A 26,549-nucleotide genomic window follows, 5' to 3' on the forward strand; every position below is an offset into this window, starting at 1 on the left:
GTTGTGCCAACCCTGTGTTCCTGGGTTAGGGGAGCCAGTAGCTTATTTGTTCCCTCTTCAAGGCCAGGAGAATGGGTCAGGGCGCCTTTGGGGATCTACTTCTGGCCCAGTAGACTCCCAGTACAGAGCGCGGAGGGAGGCAGTAAAAGGGAGAGAGGTTTTTCCCAAATGGGCTTTTTTTTTTCTTTTAAATCCCTGCGAAAGGCCACATGTATGTACTCACCTTTAGCCACTTGGGAGCTGCTTTTCATTGGTTCGGAATGTCCAAGCAGAATCTCTGCTGCCGGATATCTCTCGATGTGGAAACTGCTTTCCCAGTGTGTGCACAGCTGTTTGCCTGCTTCACTGCGGACCCAGCATGCCTGAGGAGTTGCCCTCCCATCCCCGCTGCTCTGGTGCTGCTGGCTTCTTCCAAACCGTCTCCCTTTCCCCCGGCCACTCAGTCTGATTCCTCAACTTTGCCTTGTACAGGGCTCCTAGATATTCATAATCAAATCACTTGTTTCTCCAGGTCTTTGTTGTAAGAGGGATATAGGAAGTGCTTTACTACGCTGCCATCTTGGCTCCGCCTCCTGGTAAATTATATTTTTTGAGGAATTTTTTTCAATTTCGTCCAAACTATCAAACTTATTGGTGTAAAGTGTTGTTTGATTTTGGTAAATGTTCCATGTAAGTTTAAAAACAATGTGGTTGTTTATGTGCTGTGCCCTATATATCAGTTAAGTCAAGTTGGTTAATTATGTTAAGATCTTCTATATCTTTAATGATTTGTTTGCTTACTTGTTGTATCAAATATTGAGAAAGGAGTATGAATTTCTCCTATTATAATGCTGGAATTTTTCCTTTTAGCCCTGTCAAATTTTGATTTACATAGTTTGAAGCTATATTATTGGTTGCTTACCAATATAGTATGGTGATCTCTTGGGTTGACTCTTATTATGTAAAATATCCCTTCAATTATAGTATTATTTCTCACCTTAAAGTCTACTTTAAATATAGTTACTGTAAGTATATTTATATCATGTTTCTTTTAGTGAATGTTTGTATGATGTATTATTTTTCATCAATTTTATTTTCAATTTTTCTGTGACCTTGTATTTAAAATGTGTTTCTTTTAAGTAAAATGTAGGCAAGTTTTTCTATTTATCCAGTCTGATAACCTTCTGTAACGTAGTATTTCACAAATGTTGTCTTGACCCAGTGTTGAAGCCCTGGCTAAAGGCCAGTCAGTTACCCTTCTTAAGAAGCTGATTAAGTCCACATTCAAGTCACTTTCTTTATCTGGCTCTTACATTCCAGGGTCACTATGCACTTGCCTTAATCACCCCAGGGCCAGATACCAAACAACTAGGGGTAGCCTCTATGCTGCAGAGCCTGTGGAATTATTCAAAATACCCATCTCCAGGAGGCCCGTGAAACCCAGGTAACCCCACTTTGCTTGCCATACATACGCTGTCTTCTATAACTCCAGCTTGCTGTTACCCTGTCCCTGGGTACAACCGCCTGTATGGCCCCTTCTCTCATTTGGAGCTCATGTAGAGTTCATTTGAGCATCTTTGTGTTGTGCTCTGCCATTCAAGGAAATTATAGTCAAAACGAATATCATATGATTATAAATCACCTTCATGTTTTATTTGGGGTGCTTAGTCTCCTTACATTTAATGTGATTACTGATATATTTGGGTTTATATCTACCATCTTATTATTTATTTCTATTTGGACTATCTGTTTTACATTCGTTTATACTTCTTTCTTGCTTTCCTTGAGAAATTTTTGTTATTCCATTTTCCTTTCCTAACAAGCATTAACTTGTTAGTTATATATTCTCTTGTTACACTTTTAGTGGTTTCCACAGAGATCAATAGTATGCGTGCTTGACTTGTTACAGTCTAACATAAATTATTATTGTTACCATTTTGTCAATACTTCTAGACTTCCAGTTGCTATCAAGTTGATTCTGACTCATAGTGACCCCATGTGTGTCAGAGTAGAACTGTGCTCCATAGGGTTTTCAATGGCTGCTTTTTCATAAGTGGATAACCAGTCCTTCCTTCTGAGGTGCCTCCAGGAGGACTCAAACCTCCAACATTTCGGTTAGCAGCTGAGTACCTTAACCATTTACACCACCCAGGGACTCTGGAACCTTAGAATCCTTAAATTTCATTTTTCTTCTACCTTTTGTATTATTGCTAGATTGCATTTTAGTTTTACATAAATTTTAAGCTCTGACATTACAAGTATTTTTGTAGTCAATATTCTTTTATAATTACATATGTATTTACCCCTTCTATAGTTATTCTTTCCCTGCAATATGTTTCCCTCTGGGGTCATTTTCTTTCATCTAGGGGGACTGCCTTTAGTTTTTCTTTTAGTGCAGGACTGCTGGAGATCATTTCCTTTGGTTTTTGTTTTCCTAGAGAAGTCCTTATTTTACTTTTATTTTGGAGGATATTTTCATTAAGCATAGAATTCTAGGTTGGCATTTATTTTCTTTTAACACTTTAGAAATATGATTCCATTATTCTATGGCTTCCATCACTTATGTTGAGAAGTCAATTGTCAGCCTTATTGTTGTTCCTTTAAAAGCAATGTGTCTTTCTTTGGCTGCTTTGAGTACTTTCTCTTTGACTTTGTCCTTCAAAATTTTTACTATGATGTGCCTATATGTGGTTTTCATTATATTTATGTTTATTGGGCTCTTTGGAGCTTCTTGAATCTGTGGGATAATATTTTTCATTAGGTTTGGAAATTCTCAGCTGTTATCTCTTCAAACATAACTCTGTTATCTCATCTCTCATCTCTCCTTATGTGACTCCAATAATGTTTATGAGCAAGTCTCACATGTCTTTTACACTACCAGCTTTTTTTTTTTTTTTCTGGTCTTTTTTCTCTGTGGGCTTTAGTTTGGGTATTGAGGGGGGGTATATTTTGAATTGCCTTGTCTTTCAGTTCACTCATCTTATGCTCTGATGTGTCCAAACTGCTATTAAACCTATCACTGAATTTTTATTTCCAGATTTGTATATTTTAGTTTGCATATGTCCATTTCATTTTTATAGGTTCAAATTCTCTGTTGAAATTCTCCATCTTTTTATTTGTTTGTATACATCTTTTTCCTCTATTTTCTTTAAAATATTAATCAGAGCTGTTTTAAAATTCTTGTGCCCTAAATGTCTGGATAATCTGCTATAGGTATGCTTCTAAAGTCTGTTCTTTCTCTTGATTCCCTGTTTTGTTTTTGTTTTTTGCTTGTTTTAATGCATACATAATATATAAAAGAAACAGAGAGGCCTCAGATTATGCTATCTTTCACCAGAGAGGGTTCCCTCATTGTTTTATTAAGCAGAGGATGAGAGGCTGATTACTTCAGTGCAATCAGAGATTATGCTTGGTTAGGTTGGGTTGTCATTTAAATAAAACTTACTCTACCTCTGCTTCACCCTGTTCCTTGGGTGTAGCCCTCATGGGCCTTTTATTAAGAGACTGTCAGGCATCTATCTTCTCAGATCTGAAAGACTACAGGAGATCTAGCTCTTCCTTTCATAGTTTCTTAGCACAGCTCTCCAGTCTCTCATTCTACACAGCTTCAAAATCTGGCAAATTAGGGAGAGGCCACTATGGGTGGTCTCTTTCACAGCACTACAGGACTGTGAAAATTTCTGCTTTGCTTTTAAAAGATGACAATCTGGCTCACCAGCCTTCCATGTATTCCTGGAGCTTAGCAAATGCCCTATTGGGAAAATCACCTATGTGTTTCAGACTTCCTCACATTCACAATTTACCCTCTAGCCTTGCACAATCAGTAAAATCTTTGCCATCTCCCACCTCTCTCTTGCCTGGTCCGGACTCAATATTCAGCTTATGTCTAGAATCAGCAAATGCCCCCAGGAGGGAAAATGGCTAGTAACTGTCATTTCACCTTAGAAGAGTTCTGCCTCTCTGGAATTTTAGGTCATGTTGTCTACATGTTTCCACATGTTTGCACATCTCTATGCCGTCTTTAAAAGTAAGACTTTTGTAATTTTCTGGCTTTTTTTATTTGTTGCAGCAGGAACATTGACCTGCTGAAAACTGTTACATCCTACTTGGAAGTGGAAGACCTATGCTTTGTGATATCATCACTTGTGCAAAGAATCTTTTAAATCAACTTATTTTTAAAATGTGTTTTGGATCCATTTTTATTCTGTACCAGGCATGAAGGAAATTAATAAGGCCTCTAATTTTGCAACATTTAAATTTAGCAAAAGAATCTTAAGTAGATACAACTTATTTGACAGATTTTTTTCTCATAAATAATCTGAATAGAGTTAATGATATAGAATCTGAAAATATTTCAACTAAAATGTTTTCATATGAAAATTTAGAATTCAGAACATCTTCCATTTAACAGAATTTTCCCTGAGCTTTCCAGGGACCTCAGCACCTATAGAGAGATTAGTTTCACAACTAAAAACATTACGTTCTGTAGAGAAGAGCCATTTGAAAGCACCAATTATTTTAAAAAAAACCTTAATAACTCACATTTGAAGAAGTTTATAGGTAATTTTATCACAATTAATTTAAAATAATAAGATCAATGTTATTTAAAAATACCTTCTTATTAAAAATTCTAGTGACCTAATATTAGAGACAGATACAGCTGAAAAACTAATGAAATTCTGTGCCTGTGTATCAGGAATAATTATTTTACTTATGTTATTTTTGATGTTCAGATTATCAATAATATCAATATAGTTTAACATAGAAGTAGTAATAAAGGAACTTTTTATTTTATCTTGGTAAGCACAGATATAAGTTCTATTTATTTATAGAAATAATTTTCTTTCTAAAAATATTTTAATAAAACTATTCTACAGGCTCACCACTATAATAAAAGTCAAGTTGTGACCCAATAAATTAATATTTAAAAAAATCAAAGGATATTAATTAGTTTACTGAGCCTCTAAATCTCAAAAGTCTTCTGGTTTGAATGTTAAGTTATATGTTTACCCTAGCAAGAGGAGAACAGAGAATTTACCAGTAGAGTTCACAACATGGAGATAGTTGATGAAGTTGCAGGAGGCGTCTTAACAGTTAGTGGCAACAGGAGCTGTACTGAAGAGAGATAAAATCACAAAATGAGGTTAAGCAAGTAGAGACAGTACCAATATATTTCTTTTTCAATAAGATTTGCTTTGAATGGGAGCAAAGATACGAAGTTAGGGGACTATATTTTTTAGGTTAGGTTATATAAAGCATATTTGTTTGTTGCTGAGAGTAGTCCATTAATGAGGTAGAAATTGGTGATCCAGGGTGGAGAGAGGGAAAGGAGTGGGGCACAAAGAACAAGGGAAAGATTGGCTTTTCTCTACGACTAATCGTATTATCCCTTTTGGTAGACCCATTTGCTTTTCCTCTTCTTTATTCTGCTATGGAGCCCTGGTGGCACAGTGGTTAAGAGCTATGGCTGCTAACCATAAAGGTAGGCAGTTCAAATCCACCAGCCATTCCTTGGAAACCCTATGGGGCAGTTCTACCCTGTCCTGAAGGGTGGCTATGAGTTGGAATTGACTCAACAGCAACGGGATTTTATTTTGCTTTATTCTCATATTCTTCTTTTTTTTTTTTTTTAATCTTTTTTGTAAGCCACCTTCAGTCCTTTTTGGAAAATATAGGAAAGAAAAAGAGGAAGAGAATGGAGGAAAGAGGAAGGAAAAAACATGGTTTTTATTTAAAACCTGAACCTGTCCCTATGCACTGAATATATGGACTGTTGTTAGCTGTCATCGAGTCAGCCCCAAGATGCCAATAATTGACTCTGAGCAAATAACCCAAAGACTGTGTGTGCATGCGTGTGTATGTGTATGTGTATGTGTGTGTGTGTCTGTAGGGTGTTCCCGTTCTCTTCATGATTTTTATGAGCCCCAGCTGATGTTTCGTGCTCTTTCTGATCAACAGTTAAATACAAGCCTCTTTGTTTTTCATGACCCCAAAATACGTTTCCACGTGTTAACATCAAAAGTGATTAGCTCCATTCAGTGCAGCTTTCATGCTGAAAATATCAAAGCTGGTGCAGAATTTACCCCTTCCCTCACTGATATTTATCATTGTAGGCTACCCACATGCTGCTGCTCATGACGTTTTTAAGCCAGGTGGAAAAACAAAATCTCTTAGATAAACAGCCACTAAATTCATGGCCCTGCACACTAGGTACCTGAGAGAATTTCATAATAAAGAAACACAGAGTTTAAAAATTTTTGTTTTTGGGACATGCAAGATCCAACCTAACAATGCAGAAATTCCCACTATATCATCCATGTTAGACGTCTATCCAAGTCTTGGACTGAAGTCCTCTGTCCACTGTAGGATGACTACAGTTGTTGTGGGGTGGCAGGGGGTGGGGGGTTCCTTATGTCGAACTGAAGTCAGCGTCCCTGAAGCAACATCCATAGTGACTATGGTCTGCATTATGGAGACACTTTGACTCCATCTTTCAAATGACAGCATTTCAAATACCTAATCAGGATCATCGCACTAACCCATCCACTGCCTTCATCCCAACACCCTCACCAGATTTTCTCTTATCCAGGCTACCCATTACCCATTGATTCCAACTCATAGTGACCCTATAGGACAGAGTAGAACTGCTCCATAGGGTTTCCAAGGAGCGGCTGGTGGATTCGAACTGCTGACCTTTTGGTTAGCAACTGTAGCGTGCCATAGCTCTTAGCCACTGTGCCACCAGAGCCCCTTATCCAAGCTAGTCAGCTCCAGTTCCTTCAACTGTGTCTCATGTGAAAGTGTTTAACATAGTTCTTGAAACAAACTTGGCTCTCAATAAAAGATAACTTTGTCTTTCTTATTGTTATCAATGCCCAATATTTTACCATCTGTTGCCCTCTATTGGACATTTTTCCAGATCATTAATGTTGTTCAAAATGGTATTTTGTCATTAGTTAGTGGTAATTAATATTAAGAACTAGCATTTATTGAAAGCTTACCATGTGCCAAGCACTTTGCTAAGTGGTTACAGGCATTCTCACTTAACCCTCAAAACAAACTTAAGGTATTATATGGCTATCTTTATCTTACAGCTGGAAACCGTGGTGGTGTAGTGGTTAAGAGTTAGGCTGGTAACCATAAAGGTCAGCAGTTCGAAACCACCAGCCACTCCTTGGAAACCCTATGATGCAGTTATACTCTGCCCTATAGGGTCGCTATGAGTGCGATTCGATAGCAATGGGGTATTTTACAGATGAGGAAACCAAGACTTAGAGAAGTTAAGAAGCCTGATCAAGGTGATACGGCTACTGGGGCAGGGGGGGAGTAATCCTCCAGTTTTCTCCCATGCTTTCCTCTACTTGCATCACATTGCCATCGGTTCTCATATAAGTTGTGGTTTTTATGAATGCTTTCCTTTTTCTCTTTCCTTCTTATAGTTTTATTGTAAAGCTCAAAGCTGTGACCACAGAGGTTCATCCATTTGCAGTCTTATTTGGTTTGCTTCATTGCTTACTCAGAACCTAATTTTTGCTTAACACTATTTTAAAAATTACTTTTCTCTTTTAATTATCTGCAGAATTAAAAATGTTTAATTCTATATTGAATTCCTTTCTTATTCCAGCCCATCTTCATTCAGCTTTCATGACACCACCCCTCCTGTTTTCTCCCAACCATTTAACAATTTCTTATCAGTTTCCTTTTCTTCCACCATAGTTGTTTCCCAGTTTTTGTCTTTATGTTCTTTCTTTCTTTTTTTTTTTAATCTACACTTTCCCTAGCATAGAGAACACTCCTGCATGGAATTACAGATGATCATAAATCAAGAATCGGGTTGGTACCAACTTACCCTAGAATGTATATTATAAATGTTATAAATACAAGCTGTTAAATGTAATATTCAAGGTAACCAAAAGAAAATATAGTTTTAAAAAATGCATAAAAGGAAAGGAGAAGGGAACTCACTACAACAAACCAACAAAACACAAAAGCAATCAGTAGTAAAGGTCAAAGACAATGAAGGCTTAAGAGATAAAAAAAAACAACAAAATGGCAGAAATAAGTCACTTCTTATAGATAATTACAGTGAATGTAAATGGACTGTGGTGGATTAATTACTTTTGAGTGTAGTCTTTATAACCATGGTCTTTGTAACTCCCACCCAGGTGATTGTGTGATAGGGTAATTATGGCCTACCAAGGGGATTGGCTGGTTTTACCTTAAAAGAGAGCCAATTCCGGAGCAGAGAAGGGGAACCCACCTCCAACAAGAAAGGCGAAATCAGCTAGGAGATGGCGTGGTGGGCTTCTTGGCCCATGGAGAGAGAAGGCGGAGTGCCTTTGGGCAGAGACTGAGGGCCAGGGAGAGGTGTGCCTGCAAGCATGGCTGGGGAGAGGCTATCCTGATGGAAGAACTGTATCCTGAGTGTTCTTGAGCCTGAATTGTAACTGTTACTTCTTTAATAAACCCCATAATTGTGAGTATGGTCTGTGAGTTCTGTGTGGCCATTGCAATGAATTATTGAACCTAGTAGAGAGTGCTGTAGGATGGACAGTTGGGGTCAGATTCAATAAAGATGGCACAGAGAGGAGGCATGTCTGACCTCTGCCTCATGGGAATCAGCCTTGGGCTGTTGATCTTGGTTCTCCTTTCCCCTAGTGAAGTAAGAGGGGGTCAGACACTGCCCTCAAGCTATTTTTACATGGACTAAATGCACCAATCAAAAGGCAGTGGAAAAAAGTTTGGCCTTGAACATTATGCTCTTATAAGAATTATCTATATGAGATCAAATTGACAGCAGCAACTAAAATGTAACCTAATCTTGTAGATTGAGTCCTGCCTTATTAACATAACTGCTGTAATCCCACCTCATCAACATCATAGAGACAGGATTTATAGCACATAGGAAAATCACATCAGATGACAAAATGGTGGACAATCACACAATACTGGGAATCATGGCCTAGCCAAGTTGACAGATATTTTGGGCGGACACAATTCAATGCATTATAGTAATCAATGTCACTAAATTGCACATATAGAAACTGTCAAGTTGGTATGTTTTGCTGTGTATATTCTCAATAACAACAACAAAATAAATAAAATTTAGGAAAAAAAATAGCTAATAGAGCCAAAGATTTTTGATAAATGTTAAATATACTCCTCAAAATCAGAAGATGTTTATCTCAGCAGCAGATTATTCTGTTTGGCTAATTTCAGTACTGTTCTTATATGCATAGATGAGATTAAACAGAAAAATGGTATAAATAATGCTTTTTACTTATTAATTATGATAGTCATTCCTCTGAATTTAATTCAGGAAAATAACCCGGCAGGAGGAGGGGGGAGGGAGCAAAGTTTCATGAAAAATAATAAACCATAAGAGAGCCTAAATTTTGTGTACCTAGTGGGTGCTACTTCTGTTGAAATACAATAAACATTAAAAAAGAAAAAAAAATCAGGTACAACTAGAGGCAAAGAAAGGACTCCTAGAAATTAAAGCATAATTACCAAAATTTAAAACTCAGGCAAAAGGCTGAAAAGTAGTATGGTATGCCTTCTAAACATGGCTGAAAACTCATGTTTGGAATGCATTCCATAGGATGTGTATAAGAAATTCTACCAGAAAGCAAAACAAAAAGACAAAGAGAAAAATTGAGGGATGAAGTTTTTGCAATATGGAAGATAGCTTCACATATTTTGATAGGAATTTTAGAAAGACCAAATAGAGAGGCTAGAAAAGAAGCAATAATCAAGGAAATAGGAGAAAATTTCCTTCGCTAAAGAAGGCTTGAACCATCAGATTGAAAATACAACCAGATGCTGGGCAGGAATATGTAAAGAAAACACACCTGGACACATCCTGGTGAAATCTAGAACTCTAAGGATGAAGAATAAACTCTAAATGTTTCCAGACAGAGAAATTAAAGAACAAGAACCAAACTGGCATACAATTTCTTGTTTGCAAATCCAAATGCTAGAAAAAACATGGAGCTCATATCTAGCTAAGTTCCTACTTACATAAGAGTAAAATGAAGATATTTGTAGCTATTTATGGACTTAGAATGTATACTATACAAGTACACATAAAAATTTACTCAAGGGTATTCTCCAACAAAATAAAAAATAAATTAATGTTTTCCAAAACAAGGAGGAAGTTATAGAACTCAAGATAAATTGATGAGTGTCATAGGCTGGGTTCTCTAGAGAAACAAAACCATAAAGCACGTAAATATGTATACACAGAGATTTATATCAAGGAAATGGCTCATGCGGTTGTAGAGGCTGGAATGTCCCAAGTCCGTAGATCAGGGTGGAGGCTGATTCACGTACCTGCAGGGGCTGGCAACCCCAAGATTGGTAGGTGGTAGAGCAGGGCTCTTGCTCACAGGCTGTGAAGTTCGATGAATCCCAAGACGGACAGCCAAGACCACAGGTAAGCTGCTAGCTCAAGTCCCAAGAACCGCAGGTGAGATAACAGGAGCCAGCTGCAGGATCCAGAGCAGGCAAAAGCCAGAACTTCTGCTTATATTCGGATGGAGTCCACATGCCCAAGGAAACTCCCCTTCAATTGATTGGCTACTCACAGCAGATCTCATCATGGGGGTGATCACATATCAAATCTCAACAGGGAAGTGATCACAGCATTATACGACTGCCAAAACACTGAGAATCATGGCCCAGCCAAGTTGACATACAATCTTAACCAACATAGTGAGCAAAGAAATCAATAATATTAAGTTCCAATAATTGTTGACAATGACGTTATTAATGTAATGGGTTCCTAGGAGATTCCTAAAATAGAAGTTGATGGAAAAAATTAATAAGTAAATAAAACTCCTGCCTATTACAACAAAAATGAGAGGATGGACAGACATAAATGCATGCTAAATATTTCATCTTGCTAGGAAGTAGGGAAGTCGATACTAATGAATTCTTATTACTGATATAAAATATAGATTTGTTTCTTAAAAGACAGTATGTAATCATTAACAGAACAGATTAATTTCAAGATTTTATCCCTGTCTGTTAGGGCATTATGACATATTGGCAATGAGAGAAAGAACTTGGCATTAGAAAAATGGACTTTTGGCTAACCAGTTCATGGATGTGACAGCTGGTAGCTCCGCCAGAAAGAAGTTAGAAAAAAATCACTTCAGTGAGCTGGATAAGAGACACCATAAAGAAAATGTTAAGTGGTCAGGTTAATTAGAATAAAAAGACAAATTCAGCTTGTATGCAAGCAACTTTTGCTTCATGAACGTAAATGCTAAGTTGTTAGGTGCATAAAGTTTTGTGAATACTACATCTTTTAAGCAGATCGAGTGTACCTTTTATCACTGTGCATTCTCTCACCCAAACCACGCACATATTTTAATAGGAATTTCAGAAAGACCAAATAGAAAGGCTAGAAAAGAAGCAATAATCAAGAATGAATAGAAGCAATAACAATAATCATTGTGCATCCTCTCACCCAAACCACACACTGCTATATACTTATTGTACAAAGCACACATAAGAAGGATAAAAGTGGGATTTAGGAATTATGTTGGAGACTTGGTAGCACCAGGATAGATTCCAAGTGTCTTGACTATTTGATATAAGTTTGAGGCCCTGGAATCGTTGAACAGGCGCATTCTGATGTCACCATGGAAACTTAACCTCTATCATAAAGTCATGTGATGGAAATGATAACAGCTACTGAACTCACTCCAGAAAAATAAGCGACAGAAGAGGCAATTTTTTCAGAGGAGAGATGATGCACCATTCACCATTTTCCAATGAGAGGCAAAACCAATTGTTGAAAAGGCCTAACTCCATAGTGGGAGTATGAGATTTGGGATATATAGTCAAATCTGCATACTTTCAACAAAAATTGGACAACCTGGTGTAAATGGAATTTCAGATACCCAGGTTTGCTCTAATCTCAAGAGAATAGGCATAGAAGACTCCAAACGCTCTTGGCTTAAATATGTGTATGCATATGTTTAGACATATGTATACGCTATGACCGAAGAAGAATTGATGCCTTTGAACTGTGGTGTTGTTGAAGAATATTGAATGTACCATGGACTGCCAAAAGAACGAACAAGGAATTTCAGATACCCAGGTTTGCTCTAATCTCAAGAGAATAGGCATAGAAGACTCCAAACGCTCTTGGCTTAAATATGTGTATGCATATGTTTAGACATATGTATACGCTATGACCGAAGAAGAATTGATGCCTTTGAACTGTGGTGTTGTTGAAGAATATTGAATGTACCATGGACTGCCAAAAGAACGAACAAATCTGTCTTGGAAGAAGTACAGCCAGAATGCTTCTTAGAAGCAGCAAAGATGGCGAGGCTACGTCTCACATACTTTGGACATGTTATCAGGAGGGATAAGTCCCTAAAGAAGGGCATCATGCTTGGTAAAGTAGAGGGTCAGTGAAGAAGAGGAAGACCCTCAACGAGATGGATTGACACAGTGGCCGTAACAATGGGCACAAGCATAACAACAGTTTGAGGATGGCGCAGGACCAGGCAGTGTTTCATTCTGTTGTACATCAGGTCACTATGAGTTGGAACTGACTTGACGGCACCTAACAACATACACTATGAAACAAATACCACAATGAAGATACTGAAGATATCCATCACCACACCCCCACCAAAGTTTCCTTGTATCCTTTGTGACATATTGGTAGTGAGAGAAAGTACTTGGCAATAAAAAAAACCCTGTCCCCCCTCTCTAACCAGGCAATCACTGATCTGCTTTCTGTCCCTATAGATAAGTTTGCATTTTCTAAATTTTTTTTATAAACAAAACATACAGTATATTTTGCATTTGCCTTTTTCACTCAGCCTAATTATATGAGATTCATCCATGTTGCTATGTGTATCAATAGTTTGTTCCTTTTTATTGTTGAGTTATTAGATATGGATATAACACAATTTGTTCATTCACCTATTAATGAATGCTTGGGTTGTTTCCAGTTTTGGCTGCTACAAAGTTGTGATGCATATTCATGTACAAGTCTTTGTAAGAACATATGCTTTCATTTTTCTTTAGTAAATACCTATGAGTGGAATAGCTAAATCACTTGTAGTGTAATTGTAGTTAAACTTTTTAAGAATTTGCCAAACTGTTTTCTAAAGTGATTGTACCATTATACATTTCCACCAGCTATGTATGAGAGTTCCTGTTTCCACACATCCGCCCTAATATTCAGTATGGTCAAAAAACCCATTGCCCTCGAGTCAATTACAACTCATAGTGACTCTATAGGACAGAGTAGAACTGCCCCATAGGGTTTCCAAGGCTGTAGTCCTTACAGAAGTAAATTTCCACATCTTATTCCCACAGAGCCGCTGCTGGTTTCCAACCACCGACCTTTCAGTTCTCAGCTGAGCACTTAACCACTGAACTACCAGAGCTCCTTTAGGTATGGTCAATCTTTTTGATTTTAGCAATAGATGTGTAGTGGTATCTCATTATGGTTTCAATTTGTATTTCCCTAATGACTAATGACATTGAGTATCTTTTCATTTGTTTTTTTTCCAACCTTGTATCTTCTTTGGTGAAGTATCTGTTCAAATCTTTGTCCATTTATTTTATTGAGTTGTTTGTTTTCTTATTGTTTGAATTTTGAGAGTTCTTTATATATTGTAGATACAAGTCCTTTATCAGATACATGCTTTATAAAATTTTTCTGTCTGTGGCTTGTCTCTTCATTCTTTTAACAGTGTCTTTCATGTAACAGTTTTTAATTTTGGTGAGCTCCAATTTATCAATTTATTCTTTGATAATCTGTGTTTTCATGTTGTATCTAAGAAATCTTTGCCTACCCCAAGGTCACAAATATTTTCTTCTAAAAGTTTTATAATTTTAGGTTTTATATTTAGATTCATGATCTACATTGAGTGAATTTTTGTATATGGTACCACGAAAGCATCAAAGTTTCTTTTTTCTTCTGTTTTTGCACATGAATATCCAATTGTTCTAGCACTGTTCGTTGAAAAGGGTTTCTTTTTTACATTTCATTGCCTTGCCTTTGTACCATTCTCAAAGTTCAGGTGTCCATGTATATGTGGGTCTGTCTCTGGAATCTCTATTCTATTCGACTGATCTATTTGTCTTTCTTTAAGCCAAACATACACTGCTTAACTCTAAATTTATAATTCTTGTAATCAGGTAGTGTGTTAGCTCTCCAACTTTGATTTTCTGTTTCAAAGTTGTTTTGCTTATTCTAGGTTCTTTGCAGGAGCCCTGGTGGCATTGTGGTTAAGAGTTCAGCAGTTTGAATCCACCAGCTGTTCCTTGGAAACCCTATGGGGAAGTTCTACTCTGACCTATAGGGTTGCTAAGAATCAGAATAGACTTGACGGCAAAGGGTTGCATTTCCACGTGAATTTTAGAATCAGTATCTACAAAAAAAAGTCTGCTGGAATTTTGAATGGGATTTTGTTGGCTCTATTGCTTAATTTGGGGGGAAATTGACATCTTGACAGTATTTAATTTTCAAACCCATGAACAAGGTATATCTCTCCGTTTATTTAGGTCTTATTACTTTCTCTCAGCTAAATTTTCTAGTTTTAGTGTACGTATCTTCTACCAGATTGACCCCAAAATATTTCATATTTTTATCTGCTTCAGTTTGAATAGTTTTTATTGTCTTAAAGTTTACTGACTTTTTCTTCGGCAGTGCCTATTCTGCTGTTAAGCCCATCCGATTAATTTTTGTTTAAGATATTATATTTTTAGGGACTCAGGCAGACATGGCTGTGGCAGCATGCTTGTCTGTTTTCCCACTTTTGTCTGTTCTATAGTGGTCTTTGGACTCGGGCAGACGTGGCTCTAGCAGCATACTTGTCCATTTTCCCACTTTTGTCTGTTCTGTGATATTTCCTTGGACTCGGGAGGACGTGACTCTGGCAGCATGCTTGTCCATTTTCCTATTCTTGCCTATTCTGTAATATCCTTTGGACTTGGACAGACATGGCTCTAGCAGCATGCTTGTCCGACTTCCCACTTTTGTCTGTTCTGTAATGGTCTTTGGACCGGGGCAGACATGGCTGTAGCAGCATGCTTGTCCATTTTCCCACTTTTGTCTGTTCTGTGACATTTCCTTGGACTCGGGCAGACATGGCTCTGGCAGGATGGTTGTCCATGTCCTACTTTTATGCCTTCGAATACATGCCGAATAAAACTTTCTTTTTGCTTTACTAAACTTTGTGATGTTTTTCCTCTACAGCAGTTAATGGCATAGTCATCAAGGATTTCTGAAGCTACAAATCCAGTCAACCTCAAGGAGACCTGGACTGTGGAGCAGAAGCTAGCAAAGAGAGGTCCTATCTTCTGGACCCACGTGCTCCCACTCCATGTCCCTTCAACATTGACGGCATGAGTGCTCTCGGAAAATGAGTCTTTGCTTATTCTTTTTTGTTTGCTTTCTCATATTTTCTTAAGTTTTGTTTGGTATATTTGTTTTGAAAAACCAGTTGGTTGATTAAGGAGACTTTCTTAGATTTTTGCTTGACCATTTGGTTAACAGTGACATTTAGTAACTCTGTAGGTATACTGCAGTTTAGGTCCAGATTCGGGCATTTGAAATATTAAAGAGGTAATTCTATTTTCAAAGAGCATTGAGTCGCTATAAGCCTCAAAATTCGGGCCTTTTTGTGGCTCAGAGAGAACCTGGAAAATAGTGCTCTGTTTTGCCAAATTCTCAGGGGGAGGTGGCAGATCCTGACCTGTGTTATGATATTTAAGGGAGAAGTGGTGGTTCTGTACCTGTTTTATGATACAGTTTATCAATGAAGAATCACAATGTTAAAATTAAAATCATCCATAGCTACTTTAAAGTACTATACAATCAGAGAAACTAGTCTATTTAAGGTCTAAAATAAGAGACTAGGTCTCTAGCCAGCAGAATGAATTAAGTTCAAAGACACGGAAACCAAAATCTTGAACCTTAGAGCTTAACATCTTTGATAAATGAGCCTAGATTTCCCCCCTACTACTGAGACACTGGTTTGGGGTTCATATTTAAAAACACTATAAACTGAGTATGCTAGAAGTAATTTGGAATTTCAGTGACCACTTTGGGAAAATGAGCTTTCATTTATGTTGTCCTTTCTTTCCTTTAGAGAACTTTGCTTGATGCTCAGGTTTTGTCAAAAGGTCTAATATTCCTCCATCTGAGGCTCTGGCAAGTTAATAAGTTTTATCTAGGACCTGTTTTTTCCATTGAATTGAGTCGTTCTTACCAAAAATTGCTATATACACTTTAAGAAACTAGAATCCCTATATCCTTGTTTTGTGTGGTATTATTCTGTGAGTTTTTGTGGTCTTTCTGTCTCCTTTTGTTCTAAGAGCTTGCTTCTGGTCTAGAGCATTGTGTCTTTTATCGGGTTGGAAGTTATAGTTGAGAATTGCTGTTTTTCGTAAGGCTAGTCATAGAACCTCAGTTCTTTCTTCATCCAGAAAAAACTGCATCTCGTGTCTATCTTATGATTTAACTTTTCAATAGCTACTTGAAGAAATTTTGATATAAATTCTTCTATTTGAGAAGTACACTGAGATCTTTATGTTTTATACTATGTCAATCTTAAAAGTGAAACCTTTCTAAGTAACCTAAGCTAGATATTATATGAAATGTGTTTTATTAAAGGAAAAAGAATAGTTTTGTCATAAAGTAAAAGTAGCAGTTCCAGAACAGTAAAAGAGAAAGAAATTAGTTATCTTTTGCCCTTCAAACTGCCTAGGTCGACTTAAACATATGTAAATGAATTGGGATGACACCCACAGCCCCAGTTTCCCTAGCCAAGAATTGATGGATTCATTTACAAAATTGCTAAAGAGCTTTGGTATTTACTGGGTGGATAGCCTTTCAAAATGCCTCCATCAATTTAAACATATGTAAATGAATCAGAATGACCTAATCTTGTCTTCTACCTTGAGTCAAAAATAGGGAGGGCAGGGCAGGATCAGGCCTCCCCAGTTCCCAGTCTCCAAGGTCATTATAGCTCCAAGGAAGCTTTTGAATGACCCTTTCCAACTAGTGGAGACCCTTTAAAGACAAAAGATAAGAAAAATTGTGCTTTGCTATAGTTAGCAGAAATTGGGTGGATCCCAGTCATAAAAGAACTGTAAACAAATTCTCTCTATTACAGGGTAACTCTAAGAAGCCAAAAAAATAAATAAATAAATAAATAAATAATAGAAATCACAATGAGACACACCTGAAATGGCCTGGAAAAATGTTTCCAGCAGTAGCCAGAGACTTAAGGTTATATCCATGTGAATGAATTGGTCAATTGAGCAGACACTTTGTGATTTCCAAAACCAGTTGATAAAATCTTTAAGGGCTAAAATTAGATTGGGAAAAATATGAGAAATAGTTGAATGGAAACTTAGAATTTTTAAACAAACTTTATTTCAGTTACAGTTATGTTTTATTTTATACAGGCTTAAAATAATTCCCAAGACATTTTATGTAACTTAATGATATTAAATTAATAGATATTTGTCATAATTTATATATTTTTGCTTTTTATGCCACAAGAGGAAGAATATATATACATATATATTTAAGTCTGCTAATGAGTGTGTTCATTTTTGCCATTTTAAAGGTACGCACTGTAAGAGGTATACAACAAAGACAACATTTAAGAAGTTTATTAAAAAGAAATTTATTTGATATAGTCAAAAGTTTTATCTGTCTGACTAAAGTTTAAAGGTTTAAGTTAGGAAATTTTTAGGGGCTTTAATGTTAAGTAGCATATAAAACAAAGAATTAGGTTTCTCGCTGTTAAAATAACAAAATTTTCTTTGATTTCTGAGTTGAAGATGTTACCTGAATACAGTCTGTGCCCTGGAGGAGTTGAGCCAATGAAACATACTCCAAGTCAGAAAGAGTGAGAAAGTTTCAATTCAGGAAGAGTACACCACCGGGCACCCAACAGTAACGCAGGCTGTCGCTCAGGGAGTCCCAAAAGGCATTTTTACATTAGAGCTTATATATGATTTTTACAAAGGTTAGAAGTGTTGTTATTCATTCCAAGATAAATTACAAGAGACTCTTTATCATACTAAAGCAATAGGGAACCAGACATTTCCTTATCAGGCTAAAGATATACATCTCTGACATCTGGTCTCTAATCTTCCTGTGGGGGATCCTAAATCATAAAACAAAGCCATTAACAAGGGTATGCAAAAAGGGAGAAGGCAAAGAAGAAGAAGAAAAAAAGAAACTTGATAGGTTCATCATAGCTTATGTCAAGCTTTCAGTTGTCCATTTTGAAAAGGAGAAAACATGCTGGGGAGTATTAGGGTCACAAAGGTTTAAATTATTCTTTGTGTAATCTGCCTAGAAGACAAAGGTTCGGCCTTTCATTAGAGTAAGATTCCTGAGCCAAAAACCAAGCTGAATGGCTTTTAGAAAAGAAAGCTAAAGTTTTTTACTTTAAGATCTTTGATTAAATAACTTAAGTATTGTTTCACAGTGATCTATAATAGATTGACAACTCTGAAACTTCGTGGAAAGCCACAAAAATTTTTGTACGTTAGTATTTCCTCTTATGTTTTTGTCTGGTATTAGACAGCAAATACATAATATTATGTCATAATTTTATTATTTCTTTATTGTTAACTTGGTCGCAACTTTATCTTTTTGAATTTAGCACCATCAAAGCCAATGGTTTGATTGGGGAATTCAAATCATTTACCTATGAAGTTTTTTTTATTACTATTCAGGTATTTAGAGACTTGTATATTCTTGGTATACCCTATTATGTATTATATCTGAAGCTCCTTGAATATGGTTAATTGTTATATTTAGAAATATTTTTTATCTTAAGTTTTGTTTTTAACTGATTTTATTTGGCCTTTACATCAGGTTTATAATTAATTTCTATCAGATCTTTCACTATAACAGTACTGTTTTTATAAGTTAATCATGGCCATATTAAGTTTTGTCATCTGCAGATAAGTTTTTACTTTGCTGATTTGCTGAAAACATTTGACCACAATATCTTAACAAAAAGATAGACTATACTGGACTTGCAAAAACAACTGTGACTAGGCTCAATCAAGATTTCCAGAACTCTTATGCAGAAGCTGATGGGTTCACAGACTGTGGCTGATCCAAAATCACGTGGAACAGAAATTAACTACATAAGACTGAGTAAACAAAAGGAAACTATGGGTTTATGTGGGAATATTGCTGATGTTTTAAGATCCTATTTTCTGGATGCAAGAAACCATTTTCCTTTCTCCTGAATTATCTAACAGACATGGGTTTAGATATTGTAACTCTTGAATTAGATGTTCCAGTTGGTAAACTTAGCAAAGTTGTAAATATCATAACCAGAGAAGTATCTGAAATTTGAGCTATGATTTTACAAAATAGAATAGTATTAGTTTTCCTGTTCTCTCAAGAAACAGTTTGTGCCTTAATAGATAAATGTTGTTGTAATATGCAATCTGAGGTTTTGCAGAATATAGTTGCTGTTGAGGCACATGAAAAACAGTCACTAATACTGTTTATGTATAGACAAACAGCTCATGAGATTTGTTTCCTTGGTTCAAAGACCTTAGGGTCATGGTTTCATTGGTTATTTCAGACAATTGACCTAATATTATTGTTAGTGTTTCTGTTTTACTTCCTAGTTTGCTGTATGGTGCTTGGGATCTTAAAAACCAGATGATGCCCAATTACCATTTATTGAGCATTTTTGATAAAAGATTCTGTAGCAAGATCATGATCCAAAGGAAAGAGTTATATGTAATTTTCCTGGAATCCAGATTTCTGGTTTTCATGGAGGTTGGGACAATCCGCACAGGCCATCTTCTTTGAACCTTGAGCTTTGTGAGAAAAAAAAAAAAAAACTGGCTCCTGAAGCCACTTTGAATCAAACAATGGTCCAGGTAAACTAGAAAGTCCATTTTGCTCTGGGCATTGTGCTATTTTTGAAGAATTCAGTCTGTTTTAGGAAACTGACTCCAGAGATTGGATTGAGAGCTATGTTTAGGGTAAATCAGTAATTAGTTTAATCAGTCTTTAAGACAGTGTCTGTATAAAATACCTGTCTAATGTTTGTAATCAAACTGTCACCCCCTTAGGATGCAGAAAATTATGTATCTTAAAGAAACCAGGTTCTCAGAGGAGATCGACCTCATGGCTCAGACTCCATTTTTGTCTTAGTTTCCATTTCTGCTTCTGAGAAAGTGACTCATGACTAGTAATAGGTAAACCAAGGAGGGACAGCTTGCCCTCAGGGAGAACACTTAGTATGTTTTAAAGAGACTAACTAAAGACCTCCTACGGGAAAGGTCGATCCTATATTATCTTGCTAAATCATTAGTTCTCTAATGAAAACTTTTTTGTCACATGTAAATTTTTCTATACCTTCTGTTTTCTCTAGACACTTTTTTTTTATTTTTATTTTTTTTAATTGTACTTCAGGTGAAGGTTTACAGAACAAATAGTTTCTCATTAAACAGTCAGTACACATATTGTTTTATGACATTGGTTAACAACCCCAGGACATGTCAACCCTCTCCCTTCTCAACCTTTTTTTTTTTTTTTTGGTGAAAATATACATAGCCAAAGATACACCATCCATTTCAAAAATTTCTACATGTACAGTTCAGTGACATCGACTATGCTCTTCCAGTTGTACTGCTATTCTCACTTTAGATGAAGGTTTAGAGAACAAAATAGTTTCTCATTAAATAGTTAGTACACATGTTGCCCTAGGACAATGGTTAACAACCCCAAGAATTGTCAACACTGTCCTTACTCAACCTTGGGTTCCCTATCACCAGCTTTCCTGTTCCCTTCTGCCTTCTAGTTCTTGTTCCTGGACTGCTGTGCCTCATTAGTCCCGTTTTGTTATATGGGGCTGTCCAATCCCCGGCTGAATGGTGAACCGCAGAAGTGACTTCACCACTGAGCTAGAAGGGTTCTGAGGGCCATACTCTCGGGGTTTCTCCAATCTCTTTCAGGCTAGTAAATCTGGTCTTTTTGTGTGTGTGTTAGAATTTTGTTCTACATCCTTCTCCACCTCTGTCCAGAACCCTCTGTTGTGATCCCGGTCAGAGCAGTCAGTGGTGGTAGCCGGGCCCTAGACAAACTTTGAGTGCTGTTTTTGGATATATATTTCTGTGTGGTAGATCCAACTATACTAGTTTAGATGATGCCTTCCCAACTGATAGTGAATTTATGTGGGCAATCTCTTGTTTAGATTCCTGATGAATGTCTGGGCAATGCACTTTGGAAACTTTATGATTATCTTTAGATATCCATAGTAATGATGCTAGTAAATATTGCAAAGGTAATGTTAAATTGTTACACATTGTTAAATGAAAGTCAGAAGAAAACCCATTGATCCAACACTCAGGATATGGATGCTCGTTTTACCACCAAGGGCACAGATGCCCTCCAGACTCAATGGGTCCTTGTCTTTCTCTTGTAAGAATACACATAGGAGACAATTTTTGGCTCTAACCAATTTATTTTACTTGTGACAAGTAAAAGGAGTCAGTGGGGACTCATGCCTCTCCAAAAGACCGACTTGAAGGGAGAAGCAAGACTAGGCTTATATGGGTTCAGTGGAGATAATAAAGCAATGAATATTCAGTGGGTTTCTTTGAAGGGGCAGGTACTTCTCAGAATGGCAGTGCATATTAATTAGGTTGCACGTGCATCTGGAATCCAAGATGGAACCCGCTGGTATTCAAGATGGAGTCCCCTCGGCAGCCCTTGGCATCACTTATAATGGGATATGGCGCAGGTGCACTGATATTCTGCACTACTTTGCTCCCTTCAGTGGGCCAGAACAGTGGTCATGCTTTGTTCTTCTGCACAGGCAGAGCCTGTAAGAAGGGAGAAGGGACTAGAAAAACACTAAGGAGGAAATAGTAATTCACAGGTTAACTAACTGTATTTTATGTTAACAGGATGTGTTTCCTGTTTACCCAACTTCTAGGTGGTACTATTTTAACAGCTCTTTTATTCTGCCAGCACAGTCAACCCTGTCTCTCTCAGTAGTTTTAATTCCTACTTATGGTATAGTTGAGTTGGAGAAATCTTTAAGAAAATTTGTCAAATCACTATGGGACAAATAACAGATGAAGTTGCTAGTAAGATGGAAGCACAACAGTGAGCTCTGATCTCATAAGCCAAGGTGACATGAGATAACAAAATACCCTTAGAATTTTTTATTAGTGTAGTCTGTGCTGTAGGAAATACCTCTTGTTACATTTGGATAAATAACACAGGAGAAGTAGAACAAGATATACATAGAATTGGACAGCAAGCTACTTGGTTACACACTGTAACACTCTTACAAACACCAGATTTGTTTGGTTGGTTACCATCAGGAATACGTACATGGGCTAAACAACTATTGCAAGGAATAGTAATATTTTTAGTCTATATCCTGATAGTATTAGGTCTAATAAAATTTATCCTCTATTGTCTTACATACCTAAAAGGCAAAAGAAGGTCTTGGGCTACGATGTTGATGTACATTGCGTCTGCTCACTCCAGCAATGCAATTGATGAGAACATCACTTTTACTTAATAACCTGGTGAAGAACCAGATGGTATCCGGTGGAAAACCAGCACTGTGAGTTTAAAGAGCCTGCAATGGCTGCCATCTAGGAGCTCATCTAAGTCCAGGTATTGATCATCAATATGTTATTTCCAATCTCTGATCAAAAGTAGGGAATGATTTAGGAAATAAAATTGGAGTTATTATCCCCTGTCCTTTAGCATAGAGTGTGTGACCCAGCTGGAGCTGGGCTCACAAGGACTCACAAGGATTCACAAGGACACATCAGCTGGGCCCTGAGTTATAAACACAATAGCTAAGATAATCTTGGAAAATATCTTTTAGGGAAACTTTCACATAAAGCCAATCACACAGAACACAAAACACTTTCCACTCTTCTTTTTTCTATTAGCATTTAATGAATAGAAAATTGTTGGACCAATGAAGACCCTCCTGACTGTCGTTACTGAAACCTGTACCAATGATTGTTAAGAAAGACAATTCAAAAATCACAATTTCTAGCCAATCTGTGAAAAAGTAAAGTTTTCAATGGTTTTGCCCATTTGTAATGTTAACATATACTGATGGCTCTGTAACGTTCTTTGGACTCAGGCAGACATGGCTCTGGCAGCATGCTTGTTCATTTTCCTATTCTTGCCTATTCTGTAATATCCTTTTGACTTGGGCAGACATGGCTCTAGCAGCATGCTTGTCCATTTTCCCACTTTTGTCTGTTCTATAATATTTCCTTGGACTCTGGCAAACATGGCTGTGGCAGCATGATTGCCCATTTCCTACTTTTGCCCCTTTGAATATATGCCGAATAAAACTCTCTTTTTGCTTTAAAAAAAAAAAAGATACTATATTTTTACATTTTAGAATTTTCATATGGTCCTTGTTTAGAGTTTTCATTTCTCTCCAGAAATACTCCATCTTTTCTACTTTCCAACATCTTTTCCTGTAAAATCTTTAAAATATTCATAACTGTTGTTTTAAAGTCCTTGTCTGCTAATTCCAATAAGTGTGTCTCCTATTGATTGAGTTTTCTCCTAATTACAAATCATGTTCTCTTGCTTCTTAACAAGTCGCACAATTTTTGTTGTATTGTAATGATTATAAAAAGAATAGTGTATATTAAAGTATAATATTTTTTGTTTTCTCTTTTTTTTTTTTAATTTCCCAGGGAATTGAAGCCTTCCCCTTTTTCTGGCAGTTTGAGTGAGAAGCTGATCATTAATATTCCCCTTAGAATTCGATTGAGTTGACATAGGACCACTGCTTTAACTAGATTGAGTTTACCTGTAATTAGCCTAACCCCAACCTTCTGCACTACCACTGCCTTTTAGGTCTTATCAATATTTGAGGTGGGCAGGGTTGGGCTGCAGTTTCAGTATTTTTCCTTTACTTTTAGGTTAAAACCGTGAAATCCAACCATTATGAAATATGTGGGAATCATGAAAATTTTCTCTGCTTTCCATTCCCTTCTTAGTGCCACTTTCTCAGGAAAATCCAGGGGTGAAGGAAAGATAAAAATTATTGTCCAAGGCAATTTTTTGCATTGAGAATTCTTCCAGATTCCAGTCTGCCCTGCCAGCCCACACTGTCACCTAAGTTTCTTCTGATTTTTCCTTGTTTTACAAAGTCTCTACAGCAGTCCCTCTCCTTTATTTGCCTGTTCCAAGACCAGCCTCCTGCCCTGGTCTGGAAGCTACTTGGCTTTCTGTTCATCTACAAAGGACTTATCTTGTTTTCTCTCTGGAATTCAGTTTACCAAAGGTTTATTGCATGCACCATTATTTGATAGACCCATAGAAAAGTATGGCTTTTATTTTGTCCATGGTTTTCTTGTTGTGACCATGGAACTGAAGGTCTTCCATGTCCTTCTACATCTTTATCAAGAGAAGAATTCTCAAAAGCCAGTGTCTTACTGATAAATATCCACTAGTTTTCTAGTGGTAGTTATGTTAATGAGGCAGGACTCAATCTACAAGATTGGATTGTGTCTTAAGCCAATGTCTTACGATATAAAAGAGAGAAGTGAGCAGAGAGACAGGAGGACTTCATACCACCAAGAAAGCAGTGCCAAGTGCAGAACTTGCCCTTTGGACCTAGGATTCCTGCATGGAGAAGCTCCTAGACCAGGGGAAGATTGATGACAAGGACCTTCCCCCAGAAATGACAGAGAGAGAAAGCTTTCCGCTAGAGCTGGCACCCTGAATTTGGACTTCTAGCCTCCTAAACTGTGACAGAATACATTTCTCTTTGTTAGAGCCATCCACTTGATGTATTTCTGTTATAGCAGTACTAGTTAACTAAGACAGCTGCTAACCAAAAGGTTGAGTTCGAGTCCACCTAGAGGCACCTTGGAACCCTGGTGGCACAGTGGTTAAGAGCTATGGCTGAAAACCCAAATGTTAGCAGTTCGAATCCACCAGCTGCTTCTTGGAAACCCTATGGGGCAGTTCTACTCGGTCTTATAGTGTCACTGTGAGTCAGACTTGACTGGACGGCAATGAGTTTTGGTTTTTTGGTTTAGAGGCACCTCGGAAGAAAATCTGGAGATGTACTTCAAAAAAATAAGCCATTGAAAATCATATGGAGTACTGTTCTACTCTGACATGCATGGGGTCGCCATGAGTCAAGAATCAACTCAGTGGTAGGTAACTGATTTATTAAACTCCTACCTTGAGTAAGCTCCTACTCTGTTAAGACATTCTTCCTCTTCCTGAGTCTCCACTGTCTTTCCCTTCATTAATAATGATAACTCATTCTTCAGTCTGTCTCAGCTTGGTTGTCGGTTCCATCAGAAAGCCTTCTCCAAATCCCCCTAGTCTGAGTTAGATGCCCCTGCTACTCTTATGTGGCTGTTGTTATGTGCTGTTGAGGCAATCCTGACTCATAACAACCCTATATGTCAGAGTAGAACTGCCCCATAGGGTTTCCTAGGCTGTAATCTTTACGGGAGCGGACCATCAGGTCTTTTCGGCTGCGGAGCGGCTGGTAGGTTTGAACCACTGACCTTTCAGTTAGCAGCAGAACTCTTAACCATGGTGCCACCCGGGCTCCTTGCTGATGTCATCCCAAACCAAAAATCCATTGCCTTTGAGTCAATTTCTAACTTATAGCAACCCTATAGAAGAGAGTAGAACAGCTGCTAGGGTTTCCAAGGCTATAATCTTTATGGAAGCAGATTGCCATATCTTTCTCCTGCAGAGCAGCTGGTGGGTTGGCTGGTGGGTTCGAACCACTAACCTTTTGGTTAGCAGCTGAGCGCCTAACCACTGCTCCACGAGGGCTCCTTGCTGCTCTCATAGTTCCCTGTATTTCCTCTACTGCAACATTTATCACATTATATTGGAATTGCTTATGTAATCATTGGTCTCCCCAACAAGAGTATAAGCTCCATGAATGGAGGGAGATCAACTACTTTGTTAATCTTTATATTGCCAGTGCCTAGAAGATGCCTGGCACATAGTAGGCACTCAATAAATATTTGTTGAATAAATAAATAAATAACACTAGGCTCTTTATGTTACGTAGTAGGAAAAAACGAGTATCGTAATACGAAGAACAATGCACACTAAATCAGTTAACTCACACTTCCTCCTTAAACTTGGCTATAAAAAGAAAACTCAAGTGAAACAAACTCTCTTCTTGAAGAGTGCCTTTCTTGTCCACAGAAGATTAGACGCTGGAAGAAAATGGCTCAGCACCACCTATGGATCTTGCTCCTTTGCCTGCAAACCTGTGAGTTCTGACCCTTGCTGACCCTCTCCTAATTGTCCACAAAGTTTTAGAAATTGTCCGTAAGGAAGACACTGAAGTGCCCTTTTGATCTGTGTTTTTAACAGAAACACCTGGGTCTCAGGATATGCCGTACTCAAAAGGCTGGGGAGAGACTAAGATTCAACCTAAATGTTTTTCAGCTTTAGAGTTGACATTTCTGAATTTTTTCTGTGCCTAGTCTCCAAAGGTCTGAGATAAAACCCTTTGCTTAGGACAGTCAGCACTTAGTAGACCCACCCACAG

The 26,549-nt window shown here is 37.4% G+C and overlaps 1 protein-coding gene and 2 long non-coding RNA genes across 4 annotated transcripts in view; 2 read left to right on the top strand and 1 right to left on the bottom strand.

The window, feature by feature from the left end:
• The first annotated feature begins 518 nt into the window (after window positions 1-518).
• Window positions 519-22,625, top strand: LOC111819165 (uncharacterized). Its single transcript, XR_002822920.1, has 3 exons — window positions 519-1,423; window positions 13,327-13,405; window positions 22,462-22,625. It is a non-coding gene; the product is annotated as an uncharacterized LOC111819165 (long non-coding RNA).
• On the bottom strand, window positions 2,862-10,347 carry LOC111819166 (uncharacterized). Its single transcript, XR_002822921.1, has 2 exons — window positions 10,312-10,347; window positions 2,862-5,094 (listed from the first exon to the last, which is right to left on the bottom strand). It is a non-coding gene; the product is annotated as an uncharacterized LOC111819166 (long non-coding RNA).
• A 2,515-nt stretch (window positions 22,626-25,140) lies between the features above and the next one.
• CD84 (CD84 molecule) overlaps window positions 25,141-26,549 on the top strand; it is a 37,411-nt gene continuing 36,002 nt past the window's right edge. Inside the window, exons 1-2 of one of the 2 annotated variants that reach the window (XM_023725136.1) lie at window positions 25,141-25,176; window positions 26,201-26,267. In XM_023725136.1, the coding sequence (XP_023580904.1) occupies window positions 26,222-26,267 (46 nt within the window). In that variant the 5' untranslated portion in view covers window positions 25,141-25,176; window positions 26,201-26,221. Of the gene's footprint in view, window positions 25,177-25,878; window positions 26,268-26,549 lie in introns of those variants that run through there. The other variant, XM_023725137.1, reaches the window with a different exon arrangement.

The sequence above is a fragment of the Trichechus manatus genome, unplaced genomic scaffold (assembly GCF_000243295.1).
Source record: "Trichechus manatus latirostris isolate Lorelei unplaced genomic scaffold, TriManLat1.0 scaffold00288, whole genome shotgun sequence".
NCBI classification, from domain to species: domain Eukaryota; kingdom Metazoa; phylum Chordata; class Mammalia; order Sirenia; family Trichechidae; genus Trichechus; species Trichechus manatus.